The 13,802-nt window shown below is 39.8% G+C and overlaps 1 protein-coding gene across 5 annotated transcripts in view; it reads left to right on the top strand.

Moving 5' to 3' along the window:
- Bod1l1 (biorientation of chromosomes in cell division 1 like 1) overlaps nt 1-13,802 on the top strand; it is a 55,608-nt gene that overhangs the window by 35,734 nt on the left and 6,072 nt on the right. For all 5 annotated transcript variants that reach the window (XM_057771133.1, XM_057771135.1, XM_057771131.1 and 2 more), the window contains exons 17-25: nt 1,384-1,463; nt 6,062-6,137; nt 6,457-6,530; nt 7,346-7,421; nt 7,506-7,540; nt 8,820-8,865; nt 12,019-12,068; nt 12,166-12,247; nt 13,001-13,154. In XM_057771133.1, coding sequence (XP_057627116.1) covers nt 1,384-1,463; nt 6,062-6,137; nt 6,457-6,530; nt 7,346-7,421; nt 7,506-7,540; nt 8,820-8,865; nt 12,019-12,068; nt 12,166-12,247; nt 13,001-13,154 — 673 coding nt within the window. The remainder of the gene's footprint in view (nt 1-1,383; nt 1,464-6,061; nt 6,138-6,456; nt 6,531-7,345; nt 7,422-7,505; nt 7,541-8,819; nt 8,866-12,018; nt 12,069-12,165; nt 12,248-13,000; nt 13,155-13,802) is intronic.

The raw sequence follows: 13,802 nt of genomic DNA, 5'->3' as shown, positions 1-13,802 counted from the left end.
TGCCTGAAAAGTTATATTCATATCTAATGATGTGGGGCAAAAAAATAATTCATAAGGATAGTAACTGTTTACTTAATAACCTTTGAGGCTAATTTGAGGCACCAATAGGTTCTTTTCACACATAGATCCAGAAATTAGACAATTTCTTAAAGAAAACCCAACTTGTGGACATCTCCCAGTCTCTGTAATAGGGGCCTATGACTGAGCCAGCTGGCAGTGAATGCAGATACCAGGCAGAGCTAATGAGATACTTTAGCCAAAGCACATATGATAATGCCTCTGTATCATCCTGTAGATATTATATAGTCTGTAACACAGCCATATGACAGAATTATCTATAATAGTGGATGTCCCGTAGTTATTTATCAGTACAATGGCTAGAGAGTACTAGAGGGTGTTGGGCATTTGAATATGGTCAGTGTAGATGAAAGACTGAATTTTTTCATTAATATTTATTTCAGTGTATGGGCCATACTAATAAATCTAAATATGTACTAGCATAGCACCATGAAATTTTCTGTCTTAATGCTAGGCCTGATGGCATGGTTCTGGAATCTCAGCTTCTCAAGAGACTGAGCAACAGGACATTAGGTCCAAGCCTAGCTGGGCTACAGATAAGCCTGAAACACATTGCTAATGACTGCCATGTGGGACAGTGCCTGACACAAAGTAGAAATTCATTAAATATTTAGTAAACATATGAGAAAGAATGCATTTTTTCTCCTTTTTTAGTAGATGCTTGTGATTATTTTATGGTAATAAATTGTTCATATTTTACATTCGGATACTATACATGGTTCTTTATATACAGCCCCATTTTATTCTCACAGCATCTAATAAATAAAGGTTGAAGCTCTGAGGGGTTTACTCTGCTTCCTCAAGCAGCCTGCTCCCACACCCAGGTCCCAGCTCAAGGCTATGTTTCTTAGATGGAACTTTTTCAAGGAAGAAAAGTTACAGTGTCTCTGGAGCTCCATATGCCCAGCCGTTCCCACTAAACCTCAGAGTATAAACTTTTGGGTGGTTGTTTTGTTTTTGTTTTTGAGACAAGGTCTTGAGGTATAGCCTAAACCGACCCTGAACTGGCAATACTCCTTCCTGCCTCCATTCCTGAGTTCTAGGGTAAACTATTATGCCCTGATAACATTTGGAGTTTTTTTTTAATGTTCTCTTTCTTCGGCACAGCCAAAGACCAGTGCTGAGTGCTCAAATCCCAAACATTTTAAATATATTTACAGTAACTTTTGGCTTTAGTGTATCATAGACCTAAAAGAAGGAAAGAGAAAGAGAGAGAGAGAGAAAGAACTGCAACTGCCCTAAAATAGAACTGTATTTCATTTTAAGTTAGTTTTTGTTCTTTTGTGATTCCAAACTGATTTACAGATGATAGCCCAGATGTCCTGGTTTCCAGAATAGAAAGAGCACAGAGACAGTATTCTGAGACTGAGCCACATGACACAAAGGTATTTTTCTACTGTTTTTAGTTTTAAGTTTGGGGGAGGGGGGTAGGGAGGGTAGCCAAATTGCATCACTGTAAATATTTATAATTTTTATTTTACTATCCTTATATTATATCATGTATCTAACAATAATCACCTTGTTATAAAAGATAGATAATTTTCTACTTTGTAATCTACAAGATTGTAGTAATGTGACAAATAGTTACAGTGCTCACTTATAATTTTGCTCAGTGGTCTTGCTTAATTTTCAGGGTTTCCAGATGTTTTCTTCCAGCTCTGGTGTCTTTAGCATAGATATACTTACACCAGTGGTGATATATAGTGTTACTTAGAAATGTTGATATGCTGCCTCTAAATACTTTCTGCCCCAAGTCTGGCAGCCCTGGATCTGAACATTTCCTATTGCTCTTATATTTGTCTCGGGATTCAGAGAAGCAGCCTATGGGTCCTTGCCTTCCCTCTGCTCCTCTTTCTGCTTGTCCCAGATTTGCACAATTCCTTCTGGGAACATCTTGAGTGATGTCTTCCTGTCTCTCTAGCCCACGTTATTTTTCTCCACCTAGTTCTAGTTTTATGCAGATATTCAACTCATTAAAGCCGTTCTTGTGTCCCCAAGAACTGGGGAACTAACTAAAAAGAAAGGACTTTTAACAGCCAAAATGAAAAGCTGCTTAGTACCATGAATTTCAGTGAGTTTGTGCCTAGGAAAGAAATAAGCTTTTAACTCATTCCTCATTGCCCTGTTCACAGCTAGGATCATAAGATAATCCTTTAAATTAATAGAGAAAAGTTTGAAGGAGATTTTTATTTCCCCTCAATTTCATGTAAATTTTTAAATAATGAATTTAAGTAAAATCTGATACCTCAGAGATAAAGCATTTGTTTTGAGTGCATAGGACCCTGGGCTCCGTCTTCAGTCCTTCAACATAAAAAAGCATGCATTGAGGGGCTGGAGAGATGGCTTAGTAGTTGAGAGCACTGACTGTTCTTCCAGAGGTCCTGAGTTCAATTCCCAGCACCCACGTGGTGGCTCACAGCCATCTGTAATGAGATCTGGTGCCCTCTTCTGGTCTGTAGGTATATATGCAGACAGAACACTGTATACATAATAAATGAAAAAGAAAAAGCATGCATGGATAATATTTTCCTGTACAGAAGCTGTGTTCAGAAGTTATTTAATGTTCCACTTCACAGTAACGGTGATCTGTAGACTAGTCTACTAGGTTGGGAGTGATTTTACCATTCCTATGACGGCTCATGAAGTAAATATGTATCACTTTTAGAAGCAATAAAGTCATTGTCAGGTTGGTATGGCAAGAGTAAAGGAAGTTAAAAATTGAATTTGGAAAAATTCCAGGCACTGGAAAAAGGAAAACAGAATAAAAATGAGTTCATGCATGTCATTGGGAGCTTTCAGAATTTGAGGGACCCAGTACTCATTCTGTAAGAATCATCCCACAACCGGAAATAGACATGAAGACTGTATAGCATCTCCAGCCACACATGAACTTGAGCAAACACCAGCTACCACAGGCACACCTCTGTCCTTCTACCCTCTAGCACATGAAAAAGGTCTAAGTTGGAAGTCACTCTGTACATGAGCCCGAGTATTAATGAGGGCAGGTTAAATAGCTTGCTTTAGAGATAGCTGTTAGGCTTTCTCAGTTGGGCTGATCTTCCATGTTCTAAATTGTGCCCTCCCAAGCTGAAAGAGTGAGAAACCAATAGAACTGCAGTTCCCAACCTGTGGGTCTTGATGTCTTTGGTGGGGGAGGCTCGAACAACCCTTTCACAGGGATCACCTAAGATAATCAGAAAAAAAAAAACAGGTATTTGCATTATGATTCATCACAGCAAAATTACGGTTATGGAGTAGCAATGAAAATAATTTTGTGTTTGGGTCACCACAAAATGAGGAACTGTATTAAAGGTCACAACATTAGGAAGGTTGAGAACCACTACTCTAGAATAATAATTAAATGACAGAACTGCTTTTTAATTCTTCTTTCTATTTAAAATTATTCTAAAATTCTTGTGAATAATACAGAGACTGCCCTGGTGTCTGCAGGCACTGAGTTCATTGTCAGTCATGGTCCATAATTCCTTGTTTTGGTCCTGGCTATATAGTGCTTTCAAGATACCCTAGGGAAGGAAAGCTGGGTGTTCCACAGGTGAGAGGGCTTGAGAATGACCCCTAGGTTTCAGCATCATGTGATTAGAGATTACAAATAATCAGTTAAATGAGCCTGCTGAATCTGTTAGTCTAGTGTTTACTGGAGTGACCTTCCTCAGTGGATACTTAGGGCTCCTGCAAAGAAAACATTCATTATGTAGTCACAGACAAATGAGAAATGCCTGAGCTCACATTGCTATTACTAGAAGATACCACAAGCTTTTTGTTATCCTCATTATTAGAAAAAGAACCTGCCTCAAAGTAGGCCAAAAACTCAAATGTTTAGAAAGCCTTAATTGTGATATAATGTGGATAGTTTTACTTTATATATATTTATACCTCATTAAGTCCCTGAAAAGTGGGCCAACAAGATGGCTTAGTGGGGTAAAGGCACTGCTAGCCAGTCTGACAGCATAAGTTCAAATCCTGGGACTCACATGGTAGAAGGGGAGAACTGACTCCTGAAAACTCCTCTGACCTCGATACATGTACTATGATGTGCACCAAGCACATGCTACAAATAGCTAAGACAAAACACCCGGTGACACTGAGTGCCTTTGCGAAGGGAAGGGACAGTGAAGGCAATCCTAGACCCTCCAGTGCCACAGGGAAAAGAAAGGGGGCCATGAAAAAGTAATTTAAGTAAAATTTATAATAATGGAAATTACTTATAGTTATATAAAAGACCATTAGGGTAGTAAAATTGAAACTTGAAAATTTTTTTTGTTTTTTTTTTGTTTTTTGTTTTTCGAGACAGGGTTTCTCTGTAGCTTTGGAGCCTGTCCTGGAATGAAACTTGAATTTTTAAATTTATCTTGATCTCCTCCCTTTGTCTGCTTTTTTTGAGTATGTTAGTGTTGTAAACATTTTGTGGAGTTTTGTTTAAACTTTAACTTAGGTTTTAATTGACACACACACACACATATATATTTGTGGTGAGAGATCATGTTGTAGTGTGGTACATGTATAAGTGCAGTGTTCAAATAAATAAGCTTATTTGTTTATTTAAATAGTATTGCTTCAATGTGGTAGAAAACACTCAGAATTCTGTCTTGCGGTTTTTAATATACTACATTGCCACTATCTGTAGTCATACTACTTTACAATAGAGCACCAGAACTGATTTTTCTATTAGTGATCCTTGACTAACCAAAAGACGTTTTCAAAACACATGTTAGATATATATTTTTGTTCCCATCCCTTTTCTACTCACCAGAAACTTTTTTTAACATGTTAAGTTCAGTTGTACTACCCATATATTCTTGGATGGCCTTGCACTGGAGTGTGATAAACTCACCAGGGAAAACACTTTAAAGAGAACTGACTCTCCCTCTACCAATAGCTGTCCATTGTCAGTAGCTCTTCAGCTAAGGCTGAGACTTGAGATCTGTCTTCCCTTTCCATGTCGGGTTGTTTTCTGGCCTGAGCTTGTACCACAGAGCTAGTGCATACTGTCAGTTACTGTGAGTTTATATGTGCAGCTTCCCTGCTATATCCAAAGGACTCTTTTACCTTGGAGTCATCCACAGCCTCTGGCTCTTACAGTTTTTCTGCCCCTTTTTCTGTGAAGATCCTGAGCCTTGGGAGGAGGGGATATGATATAGATGTCCCATTTAGGGCTGAGCAGTCAGCATTCTTTTATTCTCTGCACTTTGACCAGTCGTGGATCTCTGTGTTAATCTCTGTCTACTACAAATAGAAGCTTCTCTGATGAGAGTTAAGAGATGCATCTCTGGGTATAATAGAAAGTGATTAAGAGTCAGTTTAATACTGTGTCCATTTAGCAGAAATAGTAGTCTAGTCACAAGTTCTCTGCCCAGCAGTAACCCAAGTATGAGTTTCATCTTGTGGAGTGGGACTTTAATCAGAAAGTGGTTGGTTGCTTCCATGGTGTTCATGCCACTGTAGCACTTATGGCCATGTCTTGCCAGGCCAGTCATTATTGTAGCAGTCAGGGTTCACTTGATGTTTCATGCTCAAAACTTTTTTCAACTAATGGTGAATAATTTCACTGTTAGGGATTAATACTCTAAATTAGCTCATCTGAATCCTTAGATGTTCTTTTTGGTATATTCTCTCCTAATCCTTCACTGTACTACTCTCCTCTACCACTCCATAAAGAAATATAATTTATAGTAATTCTTCCTTTGGAGTGTCTTGTAGAAAAGGTACATTTTGGAGAAAGAATGTAAAACAAACCCTGACCTTGGTATTTTATATCTAAACTTACTTTTCTGCCTTCAATTTTTTTGAATCTCTTTTTAACAGTTCTACTAACTGCAATACTGGTTATGTTTTTAAACACAATTATCAAACTATTCTAAATGACAGTTAGGAAATTGTTATTGAGAGAAACTCAGGGGAATATGAATGAAGGCAAAGTTAAATTTGAAAATGGAGCTTCTGATCTAGTTCAAATTCTCCACAGGAAGAGAACTCTAGAGATCTGGAGGAATTCTCTAAAATGAGTTCAAAGTCAAACAGTACTTCCCTGGAAGACAGAGGTGAGTGAAAGCCCCGCTCATGGGTGTTGGCGACTAAGCCAACAGTAAACTTCACCTGTGGAATGTCCTTTTTGCCCATTTGCTCCCCCCAGTGAACATAGTACCTTATGCGTAAGTCTGGGGATCTTTTTTAAGTTAGATTCTCTTCTAAAAGTATGCTGTTTCTTAGTTAACTAAATCAGGGTTGTTGGTTTTAATAATGAAGATATGCAAATAAAGTGTGTGTGTCTGTCTGTCTGTCTGGGACTGCAGATCCTCTGGGGTGTGATGAAAGCTTATCTGGTCATCAGCACCACATTGAACTGTGCCTTTTTTCCAGATGATTTAAGCAGCAATGAGGGTACAAGCGAAAAGATTGAGTTGAATGAAGATGATGGTATCAAGTCACAGGAGGTGAGAATTGGTTTTCCTATTGATTCTCTCAGAATGACTTTCAAATGTTTCCTGTTCCTCTGCATGAGTTTTTCATAAGTAGTTTTTAGCCAGTTTCAGTGCAGTGGGACTCTGTTCCAAACAGTATACTTTATTCATGTCATTCTGATTAATTTCATTCTTTTTATCTTATCTTATCGAAGCATTTATATAAAACCTACTTATGTCATCATCACATATGGTCAGTACAATGCTCTACATGAGCACTGTCGGGTTCCTGGCCTAGCAGCTTAGTGCTGCAGGAGAAAATGAGGAAATGGGAGCAGTAGGCGCATCCATGGAGACCCAGTTTGGTGAGGCAAGGTCACAGGTTCTCAGGAGGTTGCAGCTTCACTAAGGCCATGCCAGCCATGCTTGCTTCCAACCTAATCATTCACAGGGAGCTTCTGGGAGTGGCCTGAAACAGCCCTCTAAATCCAAACCAGCCATAGGTAGTGTACCAACTCTTTAACAGTTTCTTGTGAGAAACTCACTAGATTTCTATATTTTTTGTAGGAGATAGCATTTAGCCACAGGTAGCTTAAACCAAATCCCAGTTTAAATGGGCAGACATAGTTCTTTGTCTGGGACAGCACTCACTGAGTCCCGTTACCCCCATGGAACTCTGGAGTCAGGACTGTCAGTACTCTCTAAGCAAGGGACTGCAGTGAGAATAAATGCAAGACTTTGAACATCATGCCTAGGCTTGGTTCCAGTCCTGTTAACAAGGGAACTCTGAGTCGATACAGTTGAATAAATTATTCTTTTGGGCATTTTTTTTTTCACTTCCCTCTTAGGATGATCAGCCAATAGCTATTAAAAGGAAAAGAGGAAGACCTCGCAAATACCCGGCAGAAATAGGCTTGAAAACAAGTAGGTGTTTGGCTCATTTTCAAGTTGTACATAAGAACTTTCTGAATTTACCATCTAAGTAATTTTTTTTTATTGTTTCTTTAGAAGAAGACTCCAAAGCAGAGACTGGCATTACCACTGTAAGTAATTGCAAAAGATGAGAAAAGACCTATTCAAATATGTGCTCTTGGCCTGTGAGCATCTAGTGCTGTGAACAACTTTGTTTTACTTATTTTCTTGAAAAGACTTTCTTAAAATGTGGGCTAGCCATTCAGATAATGCATTAACTAGTAGTATCCTCCTATGCACAGTTTCAGTAGCTGTTATTAAGCCGTTCCATCCATACCTAGAAGTTCAGCTATGTAAAAGTAGAGCACCTTGCTTAAAATACAGAAGTTCACTGTTTTGTGTGGTTTCAAGTAGTGACTTTACAAGGGAAGCTTCTGATAACCTTTGCTGCCTTATGGTTTTCTCTTGATTTGTTTTTATACTTAATATACCCTAATTTTAGAGCAGAGGAATCATCAGTGCTATTCGTGTGGATATGAGTGTAGTGTATATGTGCGTTCATGTCAGAGCACACATGTTTAAATACATGCATGTGCACATAAAGACCAGAGTTGCCATCTGGTGTCTTCCTTATAACTCCCCACCTTATCTTTTGAGGCAAGATCTCTCAGTTAGCCTATAGCTCATGGTTCAGGTACAGTGGCTGACCAGGAAACTTCCAGGATCTACCTGCCTCTCCCATCTGGGTCACCAGTGTTCACCACTGCATCAGGTTTTTATACAGCACTATGATCCCAGCCTATGGAGCAGGTGCTTTATTTATTAAGTCAGCCATCTCCGGTACTGCTCCTTTATCTCGCTGAATGTTCTTATCTGTGACTCTGAAGTACATACCCAGTGAAATCGTCATGTTGAGGATTTCATTCCATGTACTTCAGTGGTGGGGAGCTGTGGTGTAGAAACCATCACTTTGGATTTAAACCTCAGCTTTGTCACTTCCTTCCAGACCTGTGGCCTGTGGCCAGCAATGTAACCCTTTGAGACTGCTCCCTATGAAGTGCTATAGCACCTAAAGTGCTTTTCTCATAGTACTGTAGGACTGCAGAGTCTAGAGACCCACGTGTCAAAGGGCGTGCTGGCCTCAGGGAAAACTGACAGCTTTGACATTTCGTTCTTCTGGCATTCAGTCTTTAGAGTTGCAGCATGATGGTAGGAAGACACAAAAGACACTTGTTAGAGATTGTTCAGAAGCGTGGGCACCCCCACATGCTAGCTCTTCTTGACTAGCCACAGCAAATAGGTCCCCATTATTCTGATTGTGTGTTAAGTAAACAGCTTAAAATTTACTGGTTGCCTTTCTATATGATGATGACAAACTGTTCATCTTAATTTTTGCTCGTTTAAACTTAGGTAGAACAGTCTCCACCTAGCAGCAAGCTGAAAACCAGCCAAGCAGGTATGTACTAGAAATTCCTCTGCCTGTGGTCTAAGGAGCTGCTGTGTTTTCAGTTCATTTGCACAAGGACTGTTCAGAGGGTTTTCTAAATAAAAAGGTTTTTCCTACTTGAACAGCGAACGTAGCCTTGGTATTAAGGGAGATTTTACAATTTCATTGTTTCTCCTTGAAATGAGTTGGCTTTTTGTTACATACACTTACTGTTTTTCTTTAGTCAGAGTTTCAATCTGGGACAGTGACATCACAAAAGGACAAGGCAGTAGAAGGCAGAATAGTGAAGGCTGAAGGGAGATGACTGCAGTGTCTGAGCTGCTGAATGCTGTGTTAGTGCTGAGATGAAATGGAAGAAGTAGCTCTTTGGAGCATGTTACCATGAAAGCAGGGCTCATCCCGAGAACCTACTGTGCTCAAAGGAATAAGAATTTGCAGAAGAACCCTCTGTAGCCTCCAGACCTGAGATGAAACCATCTCAAGTATTTTATCCTCATTCCAAAGGGGGAGTTCTCCCCCCAAAAATCCCAAACCATCCAGTGGTTGTCCCCGGATGGGAAGCTAGTAGAAATAAAAGTATTTCTTATTATTTAGTCTGTCTTTTCCAGATTTTTAACAGTTTGTACATTTTAACCTCCTAGCTTAATGATTTTTTAAATGAAAGAAAACAGTATCAGTGGGTTTAACGGGTCGATAGTATAGAAAGAGGACGAATGTGACAGCTGTCAGTGTAACTTGAGAACGCAGACAGTCTTGATCACCAAGACACAGCAAGGACGGAAACCTGTCTGCAGTGTTTACACACCTAATTATCTAAGCTTTTGATCTTGCTTCATGTTTTTTCTTGTCTTTTGGTAAATTAAGGTTGTTTTGTTATTTGAGTTTTTTTGACTTTTGACATTTTTATTTCTGTTTTGTTAAGAAAGGCTCTGCTTCTGTTGGGTTTTTAGCCTTCTTTGGTTATAGTATTTAAATCCATAAGAGAAGTTTCTGTGCCTCAGACTCACTGTAAAGCTTGTGATCTATGTGATTATGTGGTGGTTTTGATTTTTTGTTAGTTTCTGAGTCTGGGTAATGATGACCAGCTTAGGACAGACTTCTTTGTTCTTATTGGATTAACTTTTCCATGTTCATAAGTGAGCTTTCAGAAAAGAGAAAATACGCTCTTCATCTGAGGAGCAGAACCTTTGTAGCCCAGCCTGGTGGCCTAGGCTACAAAATTACAAAATTAGACACTTCCCCTACCCCCCACCAAAAAAAAAAAAATAACTCTCAAGTTTTTGAGTATTTGCCCATAATTTTATATGCAAATAATATACTACATTATCTTTAGTTTCCGTATCATAACGTGTTCTCAGAAAATTGTAATGTCTACATAAGATGAATGTTTATTTATTTATTTTTTAGATTAATTTTTTTATTTTATTTTTTTTATTAAAAGTTTCCACCTCTTTCTTCTTCCCTCCCCTTCCCCCTCCCTCTCCAGTCCAAAGAGCAGTTAGGGTTCCCTACCCTATGGGAAGTCCAAGGTCTTCCCCTCTCCCACCAGGTCCAGGAAGGTGAGCATCCAAACAGACTAGGCTCCCACAAAGCCCATCCATGCAGCAGAATCAAAACCCAGTGCCATTGTCCTTGGCTTCTCAGTCAGTCTCCACCATCAGCCACATTCAGAGAGTCCGGTTTGATCACATGCTCCATCAGTCTCAGTCCAGCTGGCCTTGGTGAGCTCCCATTAGATCAGTCCCACCATCTCAGTGGGTGGATGCACCCCTCGTGGTCCTGACTTCCTTGCTCATGTTCTCCTTCCTTCTGCTCCTCATTTGGACCTTGGGAGCTGAGTCCAGTGCTCCAATGTGGGTCTCTGTCTCTATCTCCATCCATCGCTAGATGAAGGTTCTATGTTGATATGCAAGATATTCATCAGTTTGGCTATAGGATAAGGGCAGTTCAGGCACCCTCTCCTCTGCTGCCCAAGGAACAAGCTGGGGACATCTCCTTAGACACCTGGGAACCCCTCCAGAGTCAAGTCTCTTGCCAACCCTAAAATGACTCCCTTAATTAAGATATCTACTTCCCTGCTCCCACATCCACACCTCCTCCATCCCAACCATCCCATTCCCCCAAGCTCTCCCTATCCTCCCCTTCTCCCTTCTCTCTCCTCATCTCCCCTTACCCCACCCCCATGCTCCCCACCCCTGCCCGGCAATCTTGTCCACTTCCAATATCCAGGAGGATAAATATGTTTTTCTTTGGGTTCACCTTCTTATTTAGCTTCTCTAGGATCACAAATTATAGGCTCAACGTAAGACAGATGTTTAAAGAATAAAGGATAGTCTACCAACAGACTTCTACTGTAGTTGTTTGTGTGTTTCCCTGATATGTGTATCTGGAGTGAAAAGAATCCAAATACCACTTTGCTCATGAATTATGTGACTGAACAAATTATAGAAACCAAGTTATTCAAAATACTTTTTCCAAACTGTAAACTGAGGTTGAAGTATTTATAGAGCAGTACTGAGATTTAAAAGAAGCATCTCTATTCAAAAGTCTGAAATGCTTCAGAATCCAAAACTTTTCCAGTGTTGACATGATAAAGTGGAAATTTCCATAACTTTCCTGTGGATTGCTCTCAGAATACCAATGCACTAAAAATATTGCATGTGAATGAGTTATATATGAAATATAAGTACATTTTATGTTTGCTTTTTTAATATGTATATGTGAGAGTAGGGCAGGGTGATGTAGTTGTGTGCACGTATGTCTGCACTGCATGTGGATATCAGCGGAAAACCTCAGGTGTTACTGTCAGGAATGTCATCTGTCTCCTTTGAGACAGGGTCTCTTATCAGCATGGGAATCACCAGTTAGGCTCATGGCTTTCTCTCCACTTCACCAGCATGTTGGTTTGAGGGTCTGAAATTGGGCCCCCATGCTTCCAAGACAGGCATTTCACTACTGAGCTAGTTACCTCTGCAAACCCCAATTTTTTGTTTGCATGTAGGTTACCTTCTGAAGATCTTTCATTGTGGTATTTGCTGATATTCCCAAATCTTGAAAAAACATCCAAACTGACTAATTGTATAACAGTGTATTAGCATTAGAATAACGACAGATATAATGGGCCAGACCTACTGATGAAATTTAATTTCTGTTTTTTTAAAGATGAGTCTAATAAAGAAACATCCAACCTACAAGAAAAAGATATAAGCAATGTAAGTGTTAGTTTTCTCATTAAGATTTATTTTCTAGAAATAAGTTTAATAAATGCTCAGCTAACTACACTTTCAACTTTAATGCTGTTGCTTCTAGGATGATAGTGAAGAAAAATTAGCAAGTATGCGTCGGAGAGGAAGAAAGCCCAAACGCTCACTGACTTCATCAGATGACGCTGGTATGACTCTCTCTCTCTCTCTCTCTCTCTCTCTCTCTCTCTCTCTCTCTCTCTCTCTCTCTCTCGTAAACAAGTCAATTAAAGAAATGGGAGTGGGAGTGCTTAGTCTTACTGCAACTTGGTATGCCATGTTTTGTTGATGCTCATGGGAGACCTTCCCTTTCCTAAACAGAAACAGAAGAAGCAGATTGCAGGGTGGGAACAGAGGAGGGGATGAGAGGGGAGTGGGAGGAAAGGAGAAAGAGGAAACTTTAACTGAGATGTTAAATAAATAAATAAATTTGTTTTTAAAAATGTAACAAAGCAAATTAGAGTACAAAACAAAAAACACAAGAAATAAATACATTTGTACATTGTTAATTGCAGTCCTATTATTTCAAAAATTACACTTTTTTAAAAAAAAAAAACTTTTTTGGATGAAGAAAATTCCAGCTGGGTGCAACTAGAATTAATGTTGCATAAATGTGTGTGAAATGCTCTAATCCCTGCCAGAAATGGCACATCCCAGATGCTTTTCTGAGCTCATGTGAATTTTTTGCAAATGCTGGCTGTGAACTGCATAAGTAAACTATCCCAAATGTGTTTGAGATTAAGGTAAACAGTTGTGAATTGCAAGTACTGAAACCAAAAGGAAGTGGGAAAGCACTTCTTCTGCTTCCAAGTTGCTAATATCCTAAGTTCTACTCCATGACTGTCCTTTGGAAGTGTCTTTGGGAATTGTATAGTCCAGGTGTTACCCTTCTTTCTGAACAGAATCCTCAGAGCCAGAAAGAAAGCGCCAGAAATCAGTTTCGGAAACATTTGAGGACAGAAAAGATCAGGAGTCTGATGAGGAAGAGGAAGAAGAGGAGGAGGATGAGCCCTTGGGAGCCACCACGAGATCTACCACTAGATCAGAGGCACAGAGGTAATGGGAACAACCAAGAGCCTCCAGAGGCCGTCAGCAGCTGCTCTGTCTGGAAGCAGCTCCGGGTGTCCTGGGACTCTTTTGAAGCCGGTTCCTGTCCGTGTTCTCTTCTTGACTGTGTCATCTCGTAGAGAATGTATTTTCTGTCTCAGTTCCTGGGAGATTACTTGAAAGGCTTTGCCTGGTTTAAAAGCTTGTTTGATGAAAACTGTCAATTCTCTCCAGACATGTTTTTAAAACATCTATTTTCTCAGACACTGTGTGCTAAGGACCATGCAGGAGCCCAGAGGCCCACACATCGTCATTACCTGTGCTGATCCTGATGTACTGCCTGAGTTTGTGTGTTCCCCTAAAGTATGTTCTCTCAAACCTTAGTAGAGGCACAAAACTTTAGGGGGAAACTGGGCCCATGAGTTTAAAGAAGTCAGTTCTCTCTGCTTCTTCTAAGTTAATATACGTAAAATAAAATGAAATCTTTCAGGTTTGGCAAAGCCCTAAAGGAAGAAAACCTATTGTAGTATTTGCCCATAAAACTCCTCCCTAGCTCTTCCCATGTCCCTGCACCTGCTGACCCAGCAGTGCCCTTTCTTACTGTAGACCGTGAGAGATGAGGGGGGCCGTGCTGCATAGCCCTTCCTAGTGTTCACC

This window comes from Chionomys nivalis, chromosome 6, assembly GCF_950005125.1.
Source record: "Chionomys nivalis chromosome 6, mChiNiv1.1, whole genome shotgun sequence".
Taxonomy (NCBI): domain Eukaryota; kingdom Metazoa; phylum Chordata; class Mammalia; order Rodentia; family Cricetidae; genus Chionomys; species Chionomys nivalis.
This window is presented reverse-complemented; position numbering and strand designations above follow the sequence as displayed.